Consider the following 27,850-nt stretch of genomic DNA (forward strand, 5'->3'; position numbering starts at 1 on the left):
GCTCAATAGAAACTTCTCCGTCAAGTTGGATTTGAGATTTGTGAAATTTATGTATTCTTACAGGTTTTTGGGGATTTTCTGACAACAAATTCCAACATAATGTAGCTTTTTAAGTCAGAATATAATTTCTCTGGAATTTTTGGACATTAACTTCATAAATATATGACTTTTAAGTCGAAAGACATTTGTTTATAATTTTGGGCCTTTATTTTGTTTAATGTAAATTATAGAACATATTTTAACTCCTTTACTTTTGCTACGCCACCTGTCACCTTTCGATTCGTCAACGAAGAGCAACCAGGATTAGAGATATTGATTGGCGACAACCAACCATTAAGCTCAGTTAATGGTTGATGTCAATACATCATATACTTAAATTGTTATGGCATCATGATTAGCGATGCCATAATGACATAAGTATAATAGTTTTGCTTTTTACTTTATTCAGTCGCAGGGTGACATGACTCGATTAAGAAAAGGGACTTTTTTTAGGAATCAAAAATATCGTGCGAAGACTCAAGAGAGAGGATTAAAAAAATATCTTATTTTTTCTCGTTGACTAGTAAAAAATAACTATGGCACCCATGCGTCATGCAACACATGGAGGCACGTGTATAGGTGACACACATGTGTCATTTTCTGATAGGTTGTCAAGGAGAACAGGATGACATGGCGCACGCTGATGCGCCGCCACTCATACTAGCTATTAATGAGTTATTTTATTATTCCTTTTGTCTCTATTTTATCGTATTCGCATGGTGACACATGGCGCGATGAGAGCCTTTGATCACAGATGACGATGAAGGATCTCAAAAAATAATTGCATTAAATTCTAAGATAAGATAAAACCCTAACCAAACGATGTGGCGATGCTGGCGAGGATGTGGAGAGAGAAATATTTGTATTAAATTAAGACTAGGAATCGTCTAACTTCCAGGCTTTTATATCTGATGATCTAGAACTCAGATCGAGCTGAAAGTTTAAGTGTAGCTTTATCTTTATGTCCTCTATCCATCCATATGTCTGCATCTATAAATTGAGCCCTTGATATTTGTAAAAAATATTTTTGAGCTCACTTCCTCTTGGTGAGGTATTTTGAAAGAAAGTGAAGTTTTGAAGGTCCATCAAGGATTTTCAGGTGTCTCCAGTGCTGGGAGAGGTTCAATAGAGAAGTGGGGAGGTTGATCTGCACAAGGAAGACACCTTGATCCCCACTAAATATAGGAATGTAAGGTTAGACTCTTACCTTATATTGAGTCTTATTCAACATACTTTGGTAGTCCAACTATCTTCATCATCCATCACCATCACTCATCCACCTCCATCTTCACCCGTTATATTCCCTATCATTCTCATCTATCATTCATTTCATGTTTCCCCTACACCATTAAGATCTCGTAACCTCTCTATGTCTCCGATTTTTATCATCATTCTACCTTATTTTCACTACCTCCCTCAATGCTCCACTACCTTCCACATTACTACCACCATAGCCATCACGATCATGTCTTGTCTTCCCATACTCCTATATTATAAACCCTTATTCATAAACCCTAAGTTGGATACCTTGTATCCTTCACTCTTATCTCGTCTCGCATCCCCATCTCACGCCAACATTCACGTCTCCTTTTATCCTCTCATCCTACTCAGCGATCCACTACTAGTACTATCTCTCGTCCATCTTCTTAAATTCCTCCTACCTCTACCGGAATTCTTCTCCTATTCTTGAATTTACCTGATCGAGAGAGTTTCGTCTCTAATATTTGTTCCCTGTAGAGATGACCTTTCTTATTGATTAAACTCAATTTACGATGACCTGATTTTACCCCTAATTTTGTTTAAACTTGGGTCTAATTTTACGATTAAACCCAAGTTTATCCCTCAATCGTCACTATGACTACCAAGGTGTCTCCTTCATATCTTTGTCTTCCACCACACCTCTCATGACATGATGCTTGACATACCCTACTTTGTAAATACAATTAACAACCAAATTCTTAAATAATCACTGTACAGTTTTTAATTGATTATGTTCATAATAATAAATATAGAGATAGACAGACAGATTAATAAATAGAGAAAGCAGGAGTGAGAGATAGATAGAGAGAGGGAGATAGAGATAGATAGGTGGAGAGAGACTCAAATAGAGGTAGAGAGAGAGAAACAGAAACATATAGATAAAGGATGACATATAGAAAGATATAGAGAGAGACTTAGAGATCGAGGGAGAGACTCAGAGAGACTTAGAAAGAGAAATAGAGAGAGATAGAGAGTGATTTAGAGAGAGATCAAGAGAGACTTAGAGAGAGAAATAGAGAGAGATAAAGAGTGACTTAGAGAGAGATCAAGAGAGACTTAGAGAGAAATAGAGACATATAGATAGAGAGTGACTCAAAGAGATATCGAGAGACTTGGAGAAAGATAGAACGAGACTGAGAGAGAGATAGAGATATATACATAGAGAATGACTCAGAGAGAGATAGAGAGAGACTCAAAGAGAGATAGAGAGAGACAAAGAGGGACAGAGAGATAGAGAGAGAGACAGAGAGAGAAAGATAGGGATAGGGCATTCAAACGAACGAATCCGAACACCGATCTGTCCAGTTCAGATCCGATCCGAACACGATCTGTGTGTCTGTTCGGATCGGATTGTTCGAACAAGATGGCTGTTCGGATCGAATGTTTTGAATAAGATCTGATTCGAACACATTGTTCGAATCGGATGGAATCGAATGTTCGAATCCAGCGGCTCCAGTGGCGCCCAGCAACAGCCAGCGCCGCCCAGTGCTGGCTAGCGCCACCCAGTGCCGGCTAGCGCCACCCACTGCCGGCCAGTGCCGTCCACTGCCGGCCAGCACCGCCCAGCGGCTGCCAGCGCCTCCAGCGCCGGCCAATGCGATGGCTAGTGGCGCCCAACAACCGCCCAACGGCCACCAGTGCTCGCCAACGGCTGCCAGCGCTGGCCATCGTCGCCCAACGGCCGACAAGCGCCGGCTAGCAGCCCCCAGCCCCGCCCAGCTGCTGCCAACATCTGCCAGTGCCGACTAGCGGCCGCCCAACATCGGCCAGCGGCGCCCAACGCGGGCCAACGGCTCCCAGCCCCGGCCAATGGTGCAAAATGCCGGCCAGCGCCGGCCAGCATCGCCTAGCCCCGGCCAGTGGCTGCCAGCCCCGACCATTGGTCCCTAGCCCCGGCCAGTGGCTGCCAGCACCAGCAAGTGGTCCCTAGCCCTGGCCAGCGGCCGTTAGCACTGCCCAGCCCTGGCCATCGCCGTGCAGCGCTACCAGTGCGGCCAGCGGCCCCCAGCCCCGGCCAATGGTGCCAGCGACGACAAGCGGGCGCCACAGAGAAAGTCGCGGGCAGTCGGTTGCTCTAGTGGCAATCAAACACGTTCGAACAAGTTCGAACAAATGGGAATCGAACACAAATGAACCAAATTGTTTGTTCGAAACTTTCGATCGAACACGAACAGAGGATCTGTTCGATCAAAAGATTCGAACAGATTGTTCGAATCAGCATTTGTTCGTTTGAATCTCTCGATCAAGATTCGAATGATCCGATTCAATCCAATCCCCGATGCCTAGATAGAGAGATATATAAATAGAGAGATAGATAGAAATAGAGAGATAATTAGAGAGAGAGAGAGAGAGAGAGAGAGAGAGAGAGAGAGAGAGAGAGAGAGAGAGAGAGAGAGAGAGAGAGAGAGAGAGAGAGAGAGAGAGAGAGAGAGAGAGAGAGAGAGAGAGAGAGAGAGAGAGAGAGAGAGAGAGAGAGAGAGAGAGAGAGAGAGAGAGAGAGAGAGAGAGAGAGAGAGAGAGAGAGAGAGAGAGAGAGAGAGAGAGAGAGAGAAGAGAGAAAGAGAGAGAGAGAGAGAGAGAGAGAGAGAGAGAGAGAGAGAGAGAGAGAGAAAGAGAGAAGAGAGAGAGAGAGAGAGAGAGAGAGAGAGAGAGAGAGAGAGAGAGAGAGAGAGAGAGAGAGGTTCACTAGGTCAGAACTAGCCCTCAGAAACAGGTCTGTCACACAAAAACATACTGCACAAATCTTGCCTTGAAGCGCTTCAAAACATCTCAATCTAACAGAACACCCTTGATTCCGCCTCCGGTGATCTCGACGCCCGCCCAGTGATAATTTCGAACCCTATCTACCCCATTGATCTTAGTTTTTCACCATTTGTTTTGCGGAGATTGTTCTTCAATGTCTTGCTTGCGGTAAAATCGTCGTTCCCAACGTGAAAGACCTCATGTAGATTTTGTTCAAGGGTTTCTGCGTTCTCTGGTTGCTGGGTACTGCCTGAAATTCATCCTAGTTGTCTGGAATTCTTCACCAGCAGAAATATCTCGTCGTTGTGCTAGAGCGATCTCCCGTTGGCGGAGGAGATCGTGAAATCTGGGTTTTTTGTTGTTATTTTTCTCGCTTGTTAATCGTTCTGCCGTTAATTCAACATGTCGGACGAGGTCTTGATGCAACTTTCCTCGAATTCGAACCCTTCCGACTCCAATTTACCTATTAAGATAGCGAAACTCGAAGCCCGCATGGTTGGGAAGGCAACTTCGTCGAATCCTGCTCAGTCTTCAGCCTCCATTTGGCAATCTGGCTCGTCTGTGAAATTCGGGCAACCAGAGGAGTTGTCAGATCCTTCGACCTCCAGTGAATCTGATAACGACGTAAGCATTTTACCTTCATCCTCATCGAAGATTTTTCAGATGGCTGTTAATGTATCATCTTAATCTGCACGAATTCTTCAGCCAAACTACACTTTCTGTGTAGTTTGGCTGTTTTTATCTTGATCTGTTTTCTCTGATGGTATTGGGTATCGATTTTGAATTCTTTAATGAGAGACTTCTTTCATTAAAACAGGCAGGTGAAGAATTCTTAATTCTAGCTAATACCCAAAAAAGACGAAGGACCGATGATGAAGTATCTGCAGCATCTCAACTGTCTGAGGTACACAATTGATTGGTTCATCTTTCTCTTGAGCATTTTATTTAGCATACGTTTTTCTTTAATTACTAAAAGTTATATTGCTGGGGTTTCGTTTGCTTTTTAAAGTTTCTAACATGAGATATTATTTTGCAGCGCATCATGAATTTCCGTTTTCTGAATTTATTTATTCTTTCTGATTGCTCTTATCAGGAAGCAGTAGATGTTAGGGCAAAGATCGCGACTGATGGTTCAAATAAAGGCAAACAAGGGCGAGGAAGGGGTCGTGCCAGTAATGGAAGAGGTCGTGGATCAAAGAGCAATGAGTCCTTGCGCCTTTCTAATAGTTCTACGCCGTCCATAGCCAATGGACACTTGGATAGCGCATCTCTTAAGGTCCTAGCAGAATTTAAATAAACTCCAGTTGAATTTATCATTTTTCAGTCTTACTCATTGGGGTGCCAGTACTGCAGATCACACAGTTTTTGTAAAGTAAGAATTGATTAGCATACTTTCAGGAAAAAAAAACCATTTGAAGTTGTTGGAGCTCAAATCTTATAGTCCTCGCACTGTTTAAATATATCCCAGTTTAATATTTATTTTTCATTTTAATTATCTTCTGGTTATGCCTAACGGATCCATTGCGGTGTTAGTATTGCCCATCACACATTAATTTTTTGTAAAGTAAGAATTGATTATTAGACTTTTTTGGAGAAAAAAACAACTTGATGTCGTAGAAATTACTGGTAATCTCGTTGTCAAATACTTGTCATTAGCCGGTCAGTAGAATCCTAAATCTTAAACCTCCTTTTCGAGAAAGCACTTCCATATTCTTCTTTTTGTCCCATTCAGACCATCAGAATCGCCCACGACCTGTTCCATATTCTTCTTTATACTCCAATCTATGCGGACAGCTCTCCTCCTGTCTGCTCCTCCTTTTCTTGGCTTGTGTTTTTGACAAATCTGAAGAAGAACTACTCTATTCAGGGTCGGACTGGTATAAGAAACTACTATATGAGATGTGGGTCACTCATAAAGGCGGCCCACTTACATCATTAGAAGAAAATGTAAAGTAGGAAGGATTGTAGGCTACTTATAGAATGCAGCTCACTTACAACATAATACACATAACTCATAATTGAGGACTGACTAACACAGGTTTTTCCCCCCTTACCCTGTATCATTGGATTTGGTGTTTCTTCAGTCTTTATCATATTTGACCTTTAATTTATTATATTCAAAGTTGTTGTTCCAAGATTTCCATGAGTTCTTTGTTCCATATTCATTCTTCCCACAACCAACTAGCTCAAATTAATGTCCAATGATAATTTTGTTCTAAATTTTTTATGGAATCAAGATTAATAATGTGTAATTAACAGTTGACATGCTTTTTAATGATAGGAGAATCGAACCAAAGACGTCTTCGGGAGTGAAGAGAAGGCTTCTTTGCAGGTATTCTGTCTCATTTGGCTCCAGTATGTGGAAGAAAAATGTTTTTGTGTACTACTTAAGTTATTCGCTTACATGTTCTCCTTCATTTTTCATATTTCGACCAATATCTCTTTTGTTAATCCAATAGTTGACACTCGGAATAATTCAATACCACTGTTGGCTTATCTTCTCTAGGGAAAAGTTTTTTCAATGTCCTAATGCAATTGTTAAAGTATTATTTCAGAAACTTTCCCAATATCAATTTTTTTGTCAATACCACTGTTATTGTCCGTAGTAGATGGAATAAATATTTTCTTCCTAAATACATTTTTTCCTTGTACATAATTAGGAAGAAATATCAACATTACGTGCCAAGATTTCTTCATTGGAGGAGGAATTGGCCAAATCTCGTCAAGAGTCACTTAAACATCAACAGTTGTACTATCAGTTAGACAAGGTGATCAGCGGTAATATTATTATTTTCATTTCGCTCTTGAATGATCCCTCTTGTTGCAAAAATTCACTTCACAGGAACTGAAGGACCTTAGAGAACACGACCGGCTGACAAAAATAAAGGCATGCTTTTCTTGAGCTCCACATTGTTCTGTCTGAAATTTATTGCATTCACTGTGGCTTACACACCAGTGCATAGATATTTATTCTCTGCAGAGTGAGGTTTTTCAATTGTCAGGTTCTCATCTGATAATAACCTGCCTCTTTAGATCTCTGGTTATAAAATCATAAAATTTTCACTATACGAAGTTTAACTCATCATTTATTTCGGATTTCCCTGATTTTCAGATTTCTGTTTTCGATAACCCAATTCACGTATGATCTACAATGCTTCAATTTGGGAATATGTAGTGAATCTCTCTATTACCGAAAGAAATCAGTTATGTGATGGTTTGTTAGTGTTTCCCCTGGGATGAGCTCTTATTTGGCACATATGTACCGAGGAATTTAAAGAAATTGATCCTGGTCCAGCCAAGGTTTAACCCGTGGCTCTGCTGGGATTTAACCGTGGTCCAGCCTGCCCAGTCGTAGTCCAGTCCTCAGATGCAGGACGGGATATGGGTCATGGAGGACGTGCCAATTATTGAAAGATATCTAGGATTTTTATTGGGCGGCACGGGCCGCTTCAAGCGCTTCCCTTCCATGTCCCATCCAAAGATCTGCCAGTGATAGTGGGATAGGTTGTGATGGAGCTTGCCACTTTCCGTCCATGCATCTGTCTCCTGGGAGGTATCGAACTACCAGTTGTAGCTCTGATACTCAGTATCAAGAATTGGAATCAATATCACTGTATTCTCCACCGCAGTGGATAGTCAACAATGTTTATAACGAAGATAATAGATCTTGGAGTTGATCCAGACGACTCCTCTTATCCAGGAGCTCCTTCTTGATCAGGCGGTCCTCCTTTCCCAAGATGGACTCCTCCTCTCCAAGCCAGGGCAGCCGCGCCACGCCCGCAGCTCCACTTTCCTCCCTCTGAGGAAATGAATTCAAGACCCAGAAAACAATGCCCATACGTGGGAGACCCTTCCCTTATTTATAAGACTCTGCGGGGAGTTCCCGCCCAATTCACTTCATCTGGTCAAACGACCGTTGACCAGATCTGGTCCTCCTTCTACGATAAGTCTTGGAAAAGCGTCTATCAAGCTCAATGCTGAGGCCTCCCGTCAGTGCCCAGGCATTTCAGGCCAATCCAACCAGCTTGAGGACAAGCTGGCGCGGATGAGGAATATTCATATATGCCTTCAAAGGGAGAGAAAGGGTCTAAGTGTTTCTTGGATTGTAAGGGTACAAAAACCCTGGAATACTGTGATTTTGGGGCTATCGATCATTTTCCCTCTCTTTTTACATCTATCTACTCTCGTTCTTTGCCAATTTTCAAATTATGACATTGTTTTCTGTTGGCTGATTGTATTTTTCTGAATAACTACTTCAAATAATATAATGACTCTCATTATTTTATTAAGTGCATTTAATTAGTATTTTTCTGGATACGACAAAATAACTCCATTCAATCTAACTTTTTTTTTTGGAAGAAAAAATTCATTCAATCTAATGAGTACCTCCTTTCAAAATTGAAAAATACTCTGGTTCTTAAAAAGGATCAAACCAACCATTGCCATTGCTAACGTCATTGTATTGTTGGTATGGTGCCCTGTCATCTTTTATAGTCGATATTACCCAAAGCACTCATGCTGTTGAATTTCTTCTTTCTGTATATTTGTACAGCGCATAAAAGTGCTGTCTGATCTATTGATAGCCGTTTCAAAAGCCGAGAGGCAGGAAGCTAGGATCAAGACACAACAAGAATCCACTCGTCTTGGCAACGTAGGTGTTGTCAGGTAACTGTCTATCCACAAGTTATGTGGCTTCTTGTTTTTATGTACCATTCTATTCTTCAGTCCCAAATTGAGAAAATCATGCTCACTGAAACTGTATTATCAAAAGAAATGAGTTCAAAATCTCATTACTTCTCTTATCTGGCTGTAAACCTTTGAATTTCCCTTCATAATTTTTTTGGAAGCTTGTATTAGCATTGGCGATGTCAACGTCATTGACCTTCGCTAACTTTGATAATTTTTTGGTTGTTGACAATGACGTTGATGTTGATGGGGTTCCCTGGACTGTTGAAGTTGATGTCAAGGTCACGTCAATGTCATGCCAATTTTAACTTTGACTAGATGACCCAATAGACAGATGCAGGCACCAACCACGGTTGTCACATTGATGATGACATTGACATTAGCTATTTTTTTGTGTTTGACGATGACAGACACCCCTGGATTGTTGATGTTAATTTGATGATCATTGATGATGATGACATCATTGACAAATCATCAACCAGTGGTCTATGTCACCGTCAATGTTCCATAGCAATGTCCTTGGGACTTACCATACCGTAGTTTTCATCATTGTGGTTTCCAGTTTCTAGCCTAGTATTTTTTTCATTGTATCTTATTCTATATCCTGTAATTGCAGAGCGGGTACTGTTGTATCTGAGACGTGGGAAGATGGCCAGGCGATTAAAGATATCAGTGCACATCTTGTATGTTGTTTACCATTTCTAACATTTTCCAACTTTCCCGTTTCAGTGCTTTTTCCTAGTTCCCTTTTTCTGGTCTGTTCTTCAATTTATTAAGTTGATTTAGTGAGTGGGTAAGCATTTTTTTTGAAAATTAAACATTTTAAAAATGATGAGTTATTGGGTCGTTATGAAACTATATACTAAAATAACGATGATAATTATGCTTAAAATTTTACTATCTTTTTTATGTCGCCCAACAATTTTGATTGAACGATTACATTCTTGAGTTATCAAAAGTATAATTCTCATAAAGAAGAAAATATATATATATTTTTTTGCCTATGCAGCGGTCTCTTTTGGAGTCTAAGGAGTCCATCGAGAGATATAGGAAAACCTTGCGGAAGCGTCAGTCTGGTAATTTCACTCAGTATCAATTGAAACACGAGTTTATCCCCGAATTCGTTACAAACTTCATTATGATAAGACCAAACGAAAGTTCAGTCTAATCTAGAAATGACCACAGATTTTGTCAATTTTCTCTTTTAAGTGGCCAGTTTTCTGGGCACTTTTGCATTTTATTTCTATGAAGAAACAGAAAATATATCCATAAGTAAACAGCCATCTAACCTGAAGCCTTGGTCGATTGGAACAGATAAAGGTGATGGAGCTGAAGAGTCTGTGTTGTCGGAGGAGGATTTTCTCATACAGGATGAAATATGCAAATCACGTTTGGCAAGCATCAAACGGGTAAATTTTCATTGTTCTTTTGCTGATTACTTAATTTAAGTGATCTATCTCATAAGTATGAACTTTCGACATTGGTTTTTTGTTTTTAAAAGATCCTTTATTATTTTTAGGAAGAAGATCTCACCATGAGAGAGAAAGATCGTTACGAGGTAGAGAAAGGAAGATTAATTCGAGAAATGAAGCGGATACGTGATGAAGATGGATCTAGATTCAATAGTTTCCCAATCCTCCACAATCGCTATGCTCTCATGAATCTTCTCGGAAAAGGAGGGTTTAGCGAGGTTTACAAGGTGAAGAACTGTTATTTTCCTGTCACCATGAAATTTAGCTAATTTTAACAAAAGTGGATTTATATCTATACTGTCCACCTCGCTTTCTAGTTGTGTCTTTTGGCCGTGCTGAGCGTACACTTTTTGGCATTAATTTTTAACGAAAAAAGCTATTTTCGTTTCTCCCATGAGTCTCCATGGAAAAGAAGGGTTTCGTAAGGTGAAGATCTGTCATGTTTTTGTCTCTTATTTAATTTTTCTTAATTTAATCAAATTAGATTTGTATCCAAATTACCGATTCGAGTATTTGGCAACATAATTTTTGCCAGTGATCTGAAGCGGTAGCTGTTGTTTTCATTTATCTTATGAATTTCCTGAGAAGTTAGGGTTTTGGAAATGATTTGAATTGGAAACATTTGTTTTCAATTCATTCATGAATCTTTGGGAAAAGTAGATTTTTACTAGCTTTATAATTGGAAAGATGTAATTTTCGTGTCTCCTATGCAATTTTTAGCAATCCATGGGATAAGCCATAGATAATAGCCAAGCAATTAGTTTTAACAGAATTGGATCTACGTCCATATGATTGACTCGTGTCCTTGCTTTGCCTCTCTTGACAATGGTGAGAATTGGGGTTTGGTAACCTTGTTGACAGTTAAGGCTCGTGGACCAATGACAGACATCGAAATGGGATAGAAGAAAAGTGGGTGGTGCGGAAATTCATTTAGTCATCTGTCGAAGTCTGCAGTTTTGTTGCATTTCTGTTCATTGTGTTCGACAGAATGGATGGTGGGACTTGATGATGGCTGTAGAAGTGAAGTTAATGACTGGCGCTTGATGAGGAAATCAGACGATGGAGCAGGATGGAACTGAAAGCGTGAAGGGGTTTTGTTCTGTTTTTTCCTTCCAAGATTAGGACAGATGACTAATGATGTATTATGTTTCACTCTGTTCTGTTTATTTTTGGTCCTTAATCATTAGGTGGCGTTGATGATGATGTTGGCAGTTTTCAGGGTGGTTGACTGGGTGGGTTCCTGAACCGTTGAAGACAACATCCCTGTTACAGTCAATATCGCATCAGTGTCAATGCCAACGGGATGACCCAAGACAGTCAGGCAGGCGTCAGCCATTTTCGTCGCGTTGACAATGACATTGTCTTTTTTTTGGTGGAAATGGGGAACCGGTAGAGTGGGGATGAAACTGAACATGCCGACGGAGAAACAGTACCTTTGGCAAGGTCCAAGCTCCCAGCACTTATGCCAGAGTCTGGGTCAGGTCATATTGACACTGCAACTCAGGAGTGTGAAAGGCTTGATTGTATAGAGATTTGTGCTTATGGTCTGGAGGCTGGATGGCCTATTGCACTGAGAAAAGGAAAAACAAACTGTACTCGGAATAGCCGTATCCCACCACCTGACATGGATACGAAGTTTGGATTTCAGGCATTGGCTGTGTGACACCTCTGAAGACTGTTGATGAGGTGCCATGAGATCCAAGTGGAAGCAGGCGATTGTAGAAAGGGAGGCTCTTGTCAAAAGCGATATTTGGGACATTGTTTAAAAGCCAAGTGATAAGCAGATATTTGGATGCAGATGGGTGTACATTTTACCAAATATAATGCTGATGATTCAGTTGAGCAATATAAGGCTCAATTACTGTTTCTTTAAAAAAAACTCAATTAGTGGCAACCATATGGCTAAGGTTTTGGTGAGATGTTGGCAATGGGTGGTAAAGTTGAACATTGTGTGAATATTGTTGGCAGTGCCTGCTAATCTTTGTCGGCATTAAAAACAACTTTTTGTATGGGGACCCCGGCGAGGAGATCTATTTACAAATTTGTTGCTAATCTTCATTGGGATGAGTGAAACAATATGACTAGGGGCCTTTTTATCAGCACAGCCAAGGGCATTACTGGCCCTCTCAAAATTATCTGCGATCCTAGAAAATAGGTGCGCCCTATTTTCTAGGAACTGCAATATAGCAGTTGCAAGGGCTGGGTCAACTCCTCAATCCTGTAATATTGGGCTGGGAGATTTGACATATTCCAACAAAATTCCACTGAGGCATTATCTGCAAGCTTCTAAATGTCATGTATGCAAGATAAAGAAGATGCTCTATGGATTGAAACAGTCTCCATGTGTTTAATTTGAGAGGCATTGTCAAGCCATGAAGGATATGGGGTAAAGACAGTAATGGAGACCATATGCTGTTTGTTAAAAGAAGTGTCAAGTGGTGAAGTGGCAGTGCTACTGGTATATGTTGATGACATTATCATCTCAAGTAATGATATAGTTAAATTAGAATGCTAAGTGCAAAATCGCTCAGTCTTTGATATTAAGGCGCTTGGCGTGTTGTGATACTTACTTGGAATTGAAGTTGCCTGTTCTTCTGAAGTCATCTTCATTTCACAGCGAAAGTGTATATTAGACATTTTGAAGGATATGGGTATGCTTCACTGCAAACCTTCAGCAGTACCTATTGATCCAAATCTAAAGCTGGTACTCGACGAGAATGACCCCCCAGTTGAAAAGCACTTTCCTCTAGAATAAAGTCAAATATAACGGATCTGAGCCAATAATTCCAATAATTTCTGGAAACAGAAGTAGTCTACAAGGGCAGTAGAATTTAAAACGAGAGATCAGTGAGAGAAGAAGAGTGACCGAAGCTTGATAGAAGAGCAAGCAATGACTAGCTGGATCGGCCTAGTCTCCGTATGGATCGGGAGGCTCTCCTGAACTCCAGCCCCTGGTAATTGCAGCAACTGACACAAAGAAAAGCTTCCTGCAGATGCTCTTACCAATTACCCCTCTTTTTGACTTGCTGTTTGAGTTGGCTTTTCTATGTCTTGCATGTTTCCTCCTAAGGTATTGGGTTAAGATGGGGATTGAGGATAACTGGCTGTAAGATCCTCGCCCAGAACTCAGAGGAGGAGAAGAGGGCTGGGAAGATCATCGGATGAGGAAGGTAGGCAGCCAGAAGAGCGTCGCCGGAGAGGAGATTGGGAACCAACTGACTTCTATATACTTCTTGGCTGCTCTCTTAAAGGGAGGTCTGCCCTATTCATAGAGAAATACATGTAGAGTGGAAATAACAAAAATACCCATAGCAGGTAAAATGGCAAGAATTCCCCAAATACGATGGAGATCGTATCAGTATTCTCATGGTAGGTTCCTATCATTTTGATCTTCCTGAACCACTCCATGCTGCATATTGCCTTCTCTGTTGGTTTTTAAAGCCAGTTTATGCATAGTCCTGGAGAACACCTCATGTAGTTGGCATACAAGTTACTATACTACCCTATCTAAAGGGCACTTGAGGCCATGGACTGATGCTTCACAGATGCTTAGACCGATTTTGATTTTGGGGATATGTCGTTGACAGATGTTCTACTGGAGGCTATTGCACCTTTATGGGAGGGAATATCATTACTTGGCATTGTAAGAAGCAGAAGGTTTCTTCCTTGGTACTGAGGCAGAATTTCGATCATTGGCAAAAGGGAGTTGTGAGGTCTTTTGGATCAGAGGGATTCTTCAGGACCTTGCTATATCTCAGGAGATTCCCGCAGTACTATACTGTGATAGCAAGGCAACAATAGACATTGCCCATAATCCTGTGAAACATGACTGTCATTCGAATGAAACATGTTGAACTCGACCACCACTTCATCATGGAGAAGAGAGGACAAGGTCATTCAAATGAAGCATGTCAGCTTGTCAGAGCCGGCGGCATATATACTCACCAAGTGAGTATTTTTCAATTGGGTTCTCCAAGCTGGGCATGTGGAGCATATACCTACGAGCTTGAGGGGGGGGGTGTCTGCCATGGTGCCGTTGTTGTTTCCTGCTGTTGTTTTCTGTCATTGACATTATGTAAATGTGTAGGCGTAATTGGGTCTGTCCGATACACCATTTTCTATCGGGGTTCACGGTATTGAAACAGTGAACCCCTCCCGTTTAAGGTTACAGTGTTTGAGAAAGGTTTGAGGAAAGCTGTTCTTTTCATTTCTCTCATGAATATTTTAGGAAAATGATTGTTTAGCAAGATCTACGATGTGAAGAACTGTAATTGTCATGTCTCTTATGGAGTTTTCCTAATTTCGACAAAAGTGGATCTATATCCATCTGATCGACTCGTTTTCTAGTTTTGCTGCTTTTGGGAATGATGAACATACACTTTTTGGTCGCAATTTGAATTGATCTGTTATTTTCATTTCTCTCATGACTCTTCTGGGAAAAGGAGGGTTTAGCGAGGTGAAAAACTGTTCTCTTATGTCTTTTATGTAATTTTGCTAATTTTAACTGAATTTGATTTATATCCATACGATCATCTCGAGTTTTAGTTTTGCCTCTTTGGCAATGGTGAGCGGACATCTTTTTGCAGTGATTTTGAAGTGGAAACTTTTAAGCAGGCCTTTGACTTGGTCGATTATAGATACGTGGCATGTAAGCTCCACGGGTTGAATCCACAGTGGAGTGAGGAGAAGAAGAAGAGTTACATAAGACATGCCACTCGCGAGTATGATATCCATAAAACACTCCTTCATCCCCATATCGTTCGGTTATGGGACATCTTTGAGATTGACAACGACACATTTTGCACTGTTCTGGAATTCTGCAGTGGTATGTCATTTTGATCTTTTATTTTTCTTATTCCGAAAATTAGTGTCCTTTCTATTATTTCTAAAATTTTCATAAAAGGTTCTACTAGTATCTGATACGCCACTAGGGTTCGCCATCCCTGATGATGATGAGTCGTCTTTGTCCTTGACATTCATCCATGATAGGATCCTGATTATGATGATGAGGTTGTCATTATGTGTTCCTTCTCATATCTCCACTTTCTCTGTCTCTCTCTCTCGCCTCTCATTTCTGTCAAGACTCTTTCTCATGGGTCATGACTTTCTATCACTCTATCTCTGCCTGTCCCTCTCTCTCTCTCTCTCTTGTCTCTCTCCTTCCCTCTCCTGCGAGTCCAGCTTTCTCCCGTCTCTTTCTCTCCCCAGATCCCTTTCTCTCGTCTCTCCCTCTCCCTCTCTCAGTTTCTCACTCAGTTAGTCGTCTACTCATCATTCAAACTCACTCTCTTATTATCGTCACACATGCTTGTGATGATGACGTTGACATCGAGTTTGTGGGATGGTAAACCCTATAATAATGAGACTGAAGGGGAAAACTATTAGTTACTAGTGTTTGGAGACATCATTTATCCTTCTGTTATTATCATAAACGCCATTTTTATAGTTAAAAAAAAATCATAAACGCCATTTTGGGATAAAGTGAAAAGAAATCTGCAAGCTATTCGCCTACTTTTGCTCCAAGTTTTTTGATATCTATGTGTCTTCATCGTCAGGTAAGGATCTTGATGCTGTTCTTAAAGCAACTCCAATTCTACTGGAGAGGGAAGCGAGGATCATAATGGTTCAAATATTTCAAGGTCTAGTCTATTTAAACAAGCGACCCCAGAAAATTATTCATTATGATTTGAAGCCGGGAAATGTGCTTTTTGACGAATTGGGCATTGCAAAATTGACTGATTTCGGACTCAGCAAGATAGTGGAGGATGACGTTGGATCCCAGGGCGTTGAACTTACTTCCCAGGGAGCTGGAACCTACTGGTATGACTTGCCAGTCCAGATTCCTTCTCTCTTTTTGATGATTTTTACAAAAGCTCCTTTCTTAGTTATTTTTCACGTCTGATCTAGACATTGACTGAAAGGATGACTTTATAGGTTATGCGTTTCCCTCCTAAGATCAATAAAAAATGTGTTGCTTTCGCCTTGATAGTGCATAATTTTCCTTTTCTGTACTCTTTTAAGATTTTTATTTTCTTTATTTTGTGTTATATTGTGTAGTATAACATTTATATTTATTATATCTTTGATATTTTATGTTTTATTTCTTCATTTTATATTTATTAATATTTTATTTATATTTATTAATACATATGTTGTTTGTCGGTGGACTTTTATTCACTTTATTTTTTGGTTCATGCTCTTCAGGTATTTGCCCCCTGAGTGCTTCGAGTGCCACAAAACGCCATTGATATCATCAAAGGTTTGGGTTTTTGTCTAGGATGACTCTATTTTTGCTAATTCTGCATTTTTTTTATAAGGATATATTAATGAGTTTTGCTGCTGGATGCAATGGCAGGTGGATGTTTGGTCAGTGGGAGTGATCTTATATCAGATGTTGTTTGGACGACGGCCATTTGGACATGATCAGAGTCAAGAGAGGATACTCCGTGAGGCCACAATTGTCAACGCCCGCAAAGTTGACTTTCCCTCTCGCCCCACTGTCTCCAATGAGGCCAAGGTAAATCATCTCTGCCTCTTTCTCTCTCTTTGTTTATCTCTCTATGCAGTTCTAGTGAGATACATATTGTAAACAAGAAAAGAACAATTCTTAATAGCAAATGAAAGAGATTACAGGGTTTTATAGGAAGCCCTAATGGGCTGACTAGAGAGGGCCCTTAATGGGCTAACAAGAGAGAGAAAATAAAGACATGTAATACTCAGATCAACACTCCCCTCAAGCTGGAGCGTGGATGTTATCCACACCCAGCTTGGAACAAACTCCTCAAACCTAGGGCATGAAGCCCTTTGGTGAAGATATCTGCAAGCTGTTCAGCGGACGGAACATAAGGCGTGCAAAAATCTCGATTCAAGCTTCTCTTTGATGAAATGGCGATCGATCTCGATGTGCTTTATGCGGTCATGCTGAGCGGGTCATGAGCAATGCTAATCGCCGATTTGTTGTCGCAGAACAGCTGGACAGGAGAGGAACTGGACACCGTAGCTCACGAAGAAGCTGGGTAATCCAAAGTGCTTCACACAGACCATGCGCAAGGGCACGGAACTCGCTTCAGCACTCGATCGAGAGACCACTTTCTGCTTCTTGCTCCTCCAAGTAATCAGATTGCCGCCCAAGAAGGTGCAATACCCAGATGTGGACCGACGATCAACCACAAAGCCGGCATAATCTGCATCGGTGTAGACTTCAAGACGCAGGCGGTATGGCGGCGAAACAATAATCCATGGCCAATGGTGCCCTTCAGGAAGCGGAGAGGCGATGAGCAGCATGAAAATGGCTCATGCGAGAGTCTGCATGAACTGACTCAGAACACCCACTGAATATGCAATGTCCGGGCGAGTGTGGGTGAGATAAAGCAGTTTTCCACAAGTCTTCTATATGGGCCAGGCTCAGCAAGCTCCTCATCCGCATCAGCACCAAGTCGATGGTTCGCATCAATCGGTGTCGAAGCAGGCTTGGCGTCCTCCTTTCAAGCTCACAGAGAAGGTCCACGTATACTTTCTCTGACAAATAAAGATCCCGCTGGAAGAATAGGCCACCTCTATGCCAAGAAAGTACCTCAACGGGCCAAGATGGCGAATAGCAAATTCCGACGAGAGATACATAGCCAGCTCAGTAATGGTCGTCGTATCATCACCCGTAATAATGATGTCATCCACGTACACAAGAAGAATAGCGACTCCCCCTGACGTGGAGTGGCGGTAGAAAAGGTGTGATCACCATTACACTGACGGTATCCACGACGCTGCATGGCGTCGTGAAACGACCAAACCAGGCACGAGGAGATTGCTTCAAGCCATATAATGCTTTCTTCAGGCGACAGACAACAGACTGCGGAGACGATGGCACTAAGGAAGTGTAGCCAGGAGGTAATGCCATGTAGATCTCCTCAGTCAACTCTCCATGCAGAAAAGCATTCTTCACATCATATTGTTGCAAAATCCAGCCCCGATCCGCAGCAAGGGCCAATAAGATCCGCACAGCATTCAGCTTGGCGGCGGAGCAAAGGTCTCCTGATAATCAATGCCATGTTTCTGAGTGAACCCTTGTGCCACAACCCGGGCTTTGTGGCGCTCAATAGAACCGTCAGAATTATGCTTCACATCATACACCCAACGGCTACCCACGAGATGCTTCGGCGGTAGAGGAACCAGATCCACGTTTCATTGTGAGCAAGAGCCTGAAGTTCTTCCGCCATGGCCTGACGCCAATGCGGAAATGAAAGGGCAATGTCCACCGTCTTGGGAAGGAAGTGGCATCAAGGGAGGTGAGAAGGGCATGATAAGAGGGTGAGAGCGATGAGAGGAGATAGATTCCGCCAACGGATAGAGGAGAGGAAGGAAGAGGGCAGCACGGCTAATGAGGAGGTGGCAGGAGGGTGGAGGTTGAGGAGGCGGGGCAGCAGGAGGCGAAGAAGGAAGCCGAGGCTTGCGGCGAGCAAGGGTAATACCGTGGCGTTTTCAGGCGGGCAGCGACGGATAGGGAGCGGAGGAATCGAAGAAGGTGCAGCAGAAGGGTCGGCGCAGGAGCAGATACTGGAGGAGGCTCCACAGGAGGGACTGAGGCGGCGGCCGGAGGCGGGAGGCACAATTGCTGGAGGAGCAACAGGCGGAGACACGTCGGGCGGGGCCGGTGAAGAGGGACGAGGGACGAGGATGAGGAATTCGAGTGGATCGGAGGGAGATGGGGACGATGAGGGTTCAGGAGAGGAGGCGGAATAGTAGGGAAGCAATTCATCAAACGTGGCATCTTTGGTGACGACGAACCGACGAGAGGGTGGATGATAGCATAAATAGCCTTTTTGGGTGGAGGAATAGCCAACAAACACACACTTGATAGCACGGGGATCCAGTTTATCACGACCAAGTTGGTGGTTGGGCGCATAGCATACACATCCAAATACACGAGGAGTAAGATGAGTTCGGAGAGAGAGAGTTGGAAAGGAATGCTGAAGACAGTCAATGGGAGTGGAGTAGTCAAGCACTCGAGATGGAAGGCGATTAAGAAGATGGATGGCAGTGGAGACGGCTTCCCCCCAAAAATACTTGGGCACATGCATATGGAAGAGAAGGCTCCGAGTCATTTCAAAGATGTGACGGAATTTTCTTTCGGCAACGCCATTGTGCTGTGGTGTATAGGGACAAGAAGTTTCATGGATAATGCCTTTATCTTGGAAGAAGGTGCTTAACGTGGTGTTAACGTAGTCTTTAGCATTGTCGGAGCGGAAGCGACGAATGGATATAGAGAATTGAGTTTGGAGAAGGGAGTAAAATTGAGGAATGACACGAGATATCTCCGATTTGTTCTTCAAGAAATATGCCCACGTGAATCGAGTAGCGTCGTCAATAAAGATGCATAACCACCGAGAACCGGAAGTACTATGAATAGGGGAAGGCCCCCACACATCGGTGTGAATAAGGGAGAATGGGGTCGAAGAATGAGAAGACGAGATAGGTGTTAGAATAGCATCACAAGAGAGAGAGAAAGAGTAGAGGAAGACTGAGAGGTCCCACTAGGGCTGGAGGAGGTTGAAGGTGCTCCAGCCCAGGGGGCGGCGCCTGAAAGGGAAGAATGAAGGAGAAAAAATGATTCCAATTTCTGGCGGCTGGGTTTGGGGCCCTTTTAAGGGGGCTACATGTGTCTCCCACGTGGGAGTCACTTAGCAGCCCTCCCACGTGTAACCCTTTACTAAGGGATTCCACGTGGGAGGTCAAAGGTCAAAATCCTCCGATATTAATTAAGTCCCCTCTGTGGGCCACTTATATGAAGGTGGCCCACTTACAATAGGGCAGAAGAGAGAGATAGAGAGAGGGATATAGACATCAGCTCCAGTTCAACCCCCTCCCGCAAGCTAGGTGTGGATGTTACCCATGCCGAGCTTGATCACCAAGGACTGGAAGCGTGATGTCGGAAGGGCCTTCGTGAAGATGTCCGCTTTCTGGTTGATGGATGGCACAAAGATAGGTTGAATGTTCCCGCGGATGTTCTCTGCAAGATAGTGGTTCAAAGCCATGTGTTTCGTCCTGTCATGTTGAACAGGATTCTTGACAATAGCCAGAGCCGACTGGTTGTCACAGTAGAGTTGTATTCCCTGATCTCCATACAGGACAGGTCTTCCAGTAGGTGCTTCAACCACCGGAAACACCCCTTTAATGCCCGAGTTCTGCTTCTGCACTAGATAATGACACCTCCTTTTGCTTCTTGCTCCGCCATGTCACAAGACTCCCACCGAGGAATGTGCAGTAACGAAGTGGACCTTGTCAACCACAGACCCTGCCCAGTCTGAATCGGTGTAAGCCTCGGTGAGCCCTCGGCCTCCGAAAACAGAAGTCCCTGTCCAACGGTGTACTTCAGGTACGCTAAAATCCGATGGGCCGTAGTAGGTATTTGTGCTTCCGCGCACTCATGAATTGGCTGAGTAGGCTCACGGCAAAGGAGATGTCCGGTCGCGTGATTCAAGTAGATCAGTTTCCGATCAACCTCTGATAGGAGCTCTTATCCACTGCAGCACTGTCTTCCCCGTTCCAATCTGTTTGGGATCAAGTGGAGTTGCCGCGGTTTGCACCCTAGCTGCCCGGTCTCTTTCAGAAGATCTAAGGTGTACTTATGCTGGCTTAATGAAATGCCAGCCTTTGAGTGGGCCCTTGATGCCCAAAAAATACCTCAGTCGGCCCACTTTTCAAGTCAAACTCTCTTGAGAGTGCCTTACTCAACTGCTGAATGCCTACAACATCGCTGCCTGTGATGAGGATATCGCCCACATAGACAATCAGGAGACAAATTTTTGGTTGCTTCCATGTCTGATGAACAAAGTGTGGTCACCCCTTGCTTGGTGATAGCCCAATCTCAACATCGTCTTCGTAAACCTCCCGAACCACGCCCTGGGAGACTGTTTGAGCTGCATACCAATTGTCCGGCACCCACGGTTCATAGCCTGGCGGAAATTGCATATAGACGTCTTCCTCCAACTCTCCATGGAGAAAGCATTTTTGACATCAAACTGGGAGATTTCCAGTCACACTTGGCAGCAATGGCAATTAAAATACGGACTGTGTTGAACTTTGCAACTGGAGCAAATGTTTCATCGTAGTCAATTCCCTGGATTTGAGTGTACCCTTTGCCGCTCAGCCTTCAACCGGTCAAGTACACCATTGCAGTGGAACTTTGGGGTGAATACCCACTTACATCCCACTATCCGTTTCCCCTTTGGAGGAGAGACGACATCCCAGGTACCGTTTTTCTCAAGCGCAGACATTTCTTCATCCATGGCCGATTTCCATCCCGGGTGTTGGAGAGCTTCTTCAACTCGAGTGGGAACAATAATATTCCCCAGTTCCGTCAGAAAGCTTATAAATTTCCAAGTTTCTCATACTTCACATACTGGCCAATGGGGTATTTTGGTGTGGATCGGCAGGACCGCACCTTCTTCCAGTGCATGTCGGCCATCCCAGGTCACTTGGAGCTAGTTCTGGCTGTTCATTTGATTCAACTGGTTCGGGCAGAAGAGAGACTGCTACACTGTCGTCTTCTAACGGGGGGCTGAGTTTCATCTTCATCCTGTTCCTCCACTTCCTGTTCTTCACTGTCTTGTGCAGTGCCCTCTGCACTATCCACACATGGACTTGGAGTTTCAAGCAACTGTTTATCACTAGGAGGTTCCTCTTGATATCTGACTGCCGGGATGGACAGGAACTCGATTCCACTTGGAGTCACGTCTGCTACGGTCTTTGAAGGCTCTGCCGATCCATAGAAAAATTCAGATTCGCGAAAAGGTAGCCTGCAGAAACATAGAACTTCCGGGATGAGGGATGGTAGCACCGATATCCTTTCTGAGTTCCCGAGTACCCGACGAAGATGCACTTTAGTGCCCGTGGGTCGAGCTTGCTGCCATTGTGGTGAACATACACACAGCACCCAAAGATACGAGCCGGCAATCCAGAGAACAACTTCAGTCGGCGGAAGGAGGAACTAAGCAGGCTTACGTGACTGATATCCCAGAATTTTCATTGGTGTCCGGTTCACCAGATAAGTAGAGGTTAAGACGGCTTCACCCCAATAGTGTTTCGCAAATTCGGAACAGCAATGCACGGGACATGGCCAGAGTATCCCCCCACGGCGTTCCGCCAGACCGTTCTGCTGAGGAGTGTTGACACATTAGACGATTCGTACAATGCCGCGGAGAAAGGTAGGAGTTTACGGTTTCGTTGAAAATTCAGAACCATTATCCGTTCTGAATTTCTTCACAGTCCTCCCGAACTGCGTGGAGATCAACTCGCAGAACTTCATCAAAACTTCTGAAACTTCCGCCGACTTCAGTAGGTATGTCCACATCGCCCCTTCAGTCGTCATCTATAAACACAACAAAATACCGACATCCTGTAAGGCTGGTCACAGGACAGGGTCCCCATCGTCGCTGTGAATACATTCAAAAGGTGAGAGACATCGATCATCAATCAACTTAAAACTTGTTCGCGATGTTTCGCCAAGTGACATGCTTCACAAAACAACTCATCGTCCAGAACCCCAAAAAAGCGAGGATAACAAGTTTCATCAAGTCAAAGGTGGGTGTCCCATTTGTCGATGTAGGCGCATCACCCGTTCCTCCCGGTCCGACTTCGCTGCGCACCAAGCATTGTTGCAGAGGACGATCGAGGAGGAGGAGTCCGTCTTCGTCTAAGGACGAAAATCATCTTCCCGGAGACCTTGTCACAGAAAGCAGCTGTCACTGTCAAGTATAAACGCCATCCGTAATCATCTACTAATTTCTGTATGGAAATCAGATTTGCCCGTAGATCTTGGACATGTAATACCCTCCTGAGGGTTCCGAGAAGTCGACAATATATATCCCCACTCCCTTGACTGACAAGGAACCTCCTCCCGCGTTTGGACTTTGTGAGGACCACCAGCTCGGACATAAGTTTGAAACATTGATCCTTCAGGGACATGTGATCCGTTGCCCGGTATATCCCCCCCCATACAGGGAAGATGAATTACCTGATTTAGCGAGGGCAGTCCGAACTCAGGCGCTCCTGGATTTCCTCGACTTGAACATTCGTGACTGCAGCAGTTGAGCTGCTGGGTTCCGTCACACGACACGAGCTTCCCTGGGTTCCGGAGGCGCCACGAGCTCTTCCGGATGAAGATTGCTGGTTCTTCCAAGCAAGCTTCCAGCGTTCTCCTTTGTGTGGCGCAGCTTTTTGCGTATATGCAAAATAGCGAGTCACGTTGTCTTCACCGTCACCACCTACTGCTGGATTTGGTGGTGCTGGCCTTGTTGTCCATCCTCCGGGAGGACCGCCTCGACCCCTCAGGTTTCTCTTGGTTACGCATGGAGGAATTCTGCCAGGTGTGACCCCAAATCTGCTCTCGGCCTGCAGAGTGGCGCTGATAGCTTCCTCGAGAGTGGGCAGTTTTTCGTTTTTGTGGAGAAGTTGACTCCTAACAGCTTCAAATACCTGATTCAATCCCATCAGAAAGGTGAATATCCTCTGCTTAAGGATATACTGGCGCTCCACAGACAGCGGATTCTGTGGCCAAAGATGATCAGTCTCCCTCCAAATGGCTTTCAGGCGTGAAGAATACTGGCGGATGTTTTCAGTCCCTTGACGGGCCTGTGATTCCAGCACTCTTAGTTCATAAATCCTCCAGTCATGGGACTGCTCTGCTGTGTAGCGCTGTATCTCATCCCACAGTTCTTTAACAGTGTTGCAGTAGAGGAAGTCCCCGCATCTCGGTGTCATCGACCGCAACATCCAACTTAGTATGAGTGACTCTTCTGCCTTCCATTTTTTAAACTCTGGATCTGCAACAGCTTTGGGCAGATCTGTGAGATGATCTCCCAACAGACAGCCATAGACTGTCAGAGTCACCATCTTGGACCATTCAAACATGTTTCCCCCATCAAACTTTACTTCTGAGGGAAACACTAAACACAGGCTTCCCACCTGCAGGTGCAAGACTGAACTGTTCTGGCCTGAGTTTCCAGAGTCAGGCCCACTATCTTCATCAACTTGGCTTGCCATGGCTTCAAGTGGCTCCTCACACGTTCCAATCGCCAACAGGTACTCTGAAATCGTTGCCCTGAACCTCAGGGATTCGAGAACAAAAGAAAGCTTGGAGGGATGTTCTGAAGCAAAATCGGGGCCTCCAGGGATCTCCTAGAGCTCTGATACCATGTTAGAATAGCATCACAAGAGAGAGAGAAAGAGTAGAGGAAGACTGAGAGGTCCCACTAGGGCTGGAGGAGGATGAAGGTGCTCCAGAAAGGGAAGAATGAAGGAGAAAAAAATGATTCCAATTTCTGACGGGGTTAGGTGGGGCCCTTTTAAGGGCCCCTGTCTTGTCACTCCAGTCACTTAGCAGCCTCTCCCACCCACGTGTAACCCCACGTGGGAGGAGGTCAAATAGCCTCCGATATTAATTAAGTCCCCTCTGTGGGCCACTTATATGAAGGTGGCCCACTTACAATAGGGCAGAAAGAGAGAGAGAGAGAGATAGAGAGAGGGATATAGACATCAGCTCCAGTTCAACAATAGGATACGTGGTACGATGATGTTTGGCAATTCGACAAGCAGTACAAACAAAACGGTCCACAGAATGGCCTTGAAAGAGTTTAGGAAAGAGACGATAAAGAGTAGCAAAAGAAGGATGGCCGAGACGTCGATGAAGAAGCCACAAACGCTCGTGGGAAGCCGAAAGGGAAACTGCCGCAGCAGCAAAAGCAAGAGAACTCGAACAAGGGCGAACAAGATAGAGCCCCTCATGCTCCTCAGCAATGGAAATCGTCCTCCCCGACACCTTATCACGATAAAAACATGAATTAGGAGAGAAGGTAAGGTCTTGTTTCAAGTCGCGAACAAGGCTAGATAGGGAGAGAAGATGATGAGTAAGGCAAGGAACATGAAGAACTTTAGATAGATGCATAGAAGAGGAAAGGGCCACACGACCAATACCCGCCACGGTGAGAAGATCGCCGGAGGCTGTTTTAACTTTGGAGGAGCCAGAAACGGGTGCATAAGTTTGAAAGGCTCGAGGATTTGGGGTCATGTGGGCGGTGGCACCGGAATCAAGAAGCCAAGTGGAAGAGGAAAAAGAATGGCGAGGAGGGGATGTAGGTGTGGGAAGACTGGTGGACATACCTGCGTGGGCCAAGGAGCATGAGCCCACGACTAGAGGATCAAGCAAGCGGCGTAGACGCTCCATCTCTTCCGGAGTGAAGCTAGCGGGCGAGGCACTAGTTGGGAGAAGACCGTACAGCATAGGCACTTGACCCGGGGGGGGCACGGACGAGGCGGCTGCAGCAAGGTTGCTCGGTTGTGCGCGTTTCCTATGAAGCTTGTAGCACGTCTCCTTAGAGTGACCTCGCTTCTTGCAGTAATTGCAAAACAGCGAAGGATCACCCTTTGGAGAATCCTCCGTCCGAGCCGTCGGACCACGTGGCAAAGAGCCGGGTGGTGGAGTCGACGATGGGCGTGCAGACGAAGAGGAATGAGCTACAAGTGCCGAAGCCGAGTTATGGGCCTGCTGAAAGCGGGATTTTTCAACCCGCACACTGTGGAGCGCATCCTTGAAGGTAGGACCAGTCTCCCGATGAATAAGCTGAGCCCGTACAACTTCATATTCCGGGTTCAGTCCCATAAGAAACTGGAAAACCCGAAGTTGAAGAGTATATTGGCGGTCCACCGAATGGGGGTTGGGCGGCATGTAGTAGTCAATTTCATTCCACATCCGGAGGCATCCGAGGCAAAGAGGATGGTCCAGAGGAGGACGACCAATTCCCGGGCTCGAGAGGCACCGCAGATGCATGTGGCGTAGATACCGGCGTCGAGTCTGGCGTGACAGTAGAGGTCTGGGCTTCAACCGGGTTCGTCATGATGAAAGCAGAGTAGACCACAGTCAGAAGGCGCCGACGACGAAGCCGGGACTACAGCAGCGCCGAGGCGCCGCCGCGCGCGGGCGGTGGGAGCGGGGCGTCGGGCGCCGGGGCGTCGGGCGCCTGGGCGGCGCGGGACAGCGGTCGCCGGACGGCGAGCGTCGGGGCAGCGGACGGCGCCCGGGCGCAACGGGTCGCGGGACTGCGGGCGCCGGGGCGTCGCGAAGCGGGGCGGGCGCGAGCCGAGGCGGCGCGGGCCGGGCAGCGGGCGCGGAGCGGAAGACACTGGGACGGCGGACGTCCACGGGCGGCGCCTGGGAGACCCGGAGCGAGCGGCGAGACCAGAGCGCGAGATCAGGCGGTCGTGAGAACCGCCAAGATCGAGCGCAAGGTCGAGCCAGGAAGCAGATTAGGGTTAGGGTTAGGGCTCTGATACCATGTAAACAAGAAAATAACAATTCTTAATAGCAAATGAAAGAGATTACAGGGTTTTATAGGAAGCCCTAATGGGCTGACTAGAGAGGGCCCTTAGTGGGCTAACAAGAGAGAGAAAATAAAGACATGTAATACTCAGATCAACACATATCATAATCCTTCACGTTATCTCATCAATGAACATCCCCTTGTGCAATGTTTCAGAAAAAAAATATCCCGATGTGCATCATTGCCTGAGGATTTGATCAGAATTATAGTTTTTTCCCTCATCCTGTCTAGATAACTGTCTCTATTCCATCTTGTTCCTGCATATTTCCAGTTATGTTACCCTTCTCTCTTTCTGCCTATCTAGGTCTAGTGAGATAAAAACTATAATTCTTCCCATTTTTCTCAATGGATATCTTCATGTGCATCAGTCCTTGTCTATTTCAGGAATCCATCAGTCCTTATCTCTGTTCCATCTCATATCTTCATTATCCTTCTCTTTCTCTATGTAAATCTAGTGAGATACTGGCTATTATTCTTCCCATTTCTCCCAAGGAATATCTTCATGGGCATCATTCCATGTAAATTTAATGAGTCTATTCTCCTTGGCCATGACTTGATAGTTCTCTTTGTTCCATTGTATTTCCACCCTCTCTTTCTTTATATCACTTTTCTGGCGATGAAGATCTTCATATTCCTTATTTCGATGTCAATTTAATATGTCTATTTCCCTCATCCTCCCTAGCATTGTGTTAAGTTTTGCTTGAATAATTTCCTCACTGCAATATATGCTTGATGACCGCATTTACTTTCTCTCTCTAAATCTACCTTTATTCTCTGCTTGGTGTGGACGGATGAATCACAGGATCTGATCCGACGGTGCCTAACATACAATCAGCTGGAGAGACCCGATGTGCTAACTTTGGCCCAAGACCCATATTTCTCCTACTCCAAAAAATAGTGATGATTGGCCATTACCCAGTTCTGTCCTTTCCCCATCTGGGTTTGCTGTACATGGTGTAGAGAGAGAAAGAGAATGAGAGATGGAGAGAGAGATGGGATTTTTGTCTTTGTTTGATGGGTTTCTTCTCCCAGGTAATTCCTGCGCGAGATTATATCAATATATTTGGCTGGGCTTTGCTATCTGTTTTCCTGTGAATTCTAAGTGACAAAGGCACATCCACATCTTATGTTAACCCGAAAGAAATGGCTGAGGAGAGTTAAGGCACTTTTTTTCAGGGTACTCCACGGAACAGATCTGGTGGAGATGGGGTGGGGCCTGTAGCTAAGAGGATTAGAACCCCTCCACGCAACCGACCCAAAAGGGACCTTTCCTTTGCCTAA

General features: G+C 44.5%; 1 protein-coding gene across 1 annotated transcript; it reads left to right on the top strand.

The window, feature by feature from the left end:
• Positions 1 to 3,933: 3,933 nt before the first annotated feature.
• TSL (Protein kinase superfamily protein) lies at positions 3,934 to 27,651 on the top strand. Its single transcript, XM_078579531.1, has 16 exons — positions 3,934 to 4,665; positions 4,859 to 4,945; positions 5,135 to 5,317; positions 6,323 to 6,373; positions 6,702 to 6,809; positions 6,884 to 6,928; positions 8,594 to 8,706; positions 9,344 to 9,410; positions 9,737 to 9,803; positions 10,042 to 10,136; positions 10,247 to 10,426; positions 14,814 to 15,024; positions 15,755 to 16,019; positions 16,404 to 16,458; positions 16,555 to 16,716; positions 27,372 to 27,651. Exons 1-16 carry the CDS (start codon positions 4,444 to 4,446, stop codon positions 27,465 to 27,467), a joined length of 2,007 nt encoding a protein of 668 aa, XP_078435657.1. The 5' UTR covers positions 3,934 to 4,443; the 3' UTR covers positions 27,468 to 27,651.
• The last annotated feature ends 199 nt before the right edge of the window (positions 27,652 to 27,850 follow it).

The sequence above is a fragment of the Wolffia australiana genome, chromosome 8, assembly GCF_029677425.1.
Source record: "Wolffia australiana isolate 7733 chromosome 8, ASM2967742v1".
NCBI classification, from domain to species: Eukaryota; Viridiplantae; Streptophyta; class Magnoliopsida; order Alismatales; family Araceae; genus Wolffia; species Wolffia australiana.

Coding starts and splice junctions, on each gene's coding strand:
- TSL (XM_078579531.1), top strand. CDS start 4,444: ATGTCGGACGAGGTCTTGATGCAACTTTCCTCGAATTCGAACCCTTCC. Junction 9,804..10,041: donor CTTGCGGAAGCGTCAGTCTG/GTAATTTCACTC, acceptor CGATTGGAACAG/ATAAAGGTGATGGAGCTGAA. Junction 10,137..10,246: donor GTTTGGCAAGCATCAAACGG/GTAAATTTTCAT, acceptor TATTATTTTTAG/GAAGAAGATCTCACCATGAG.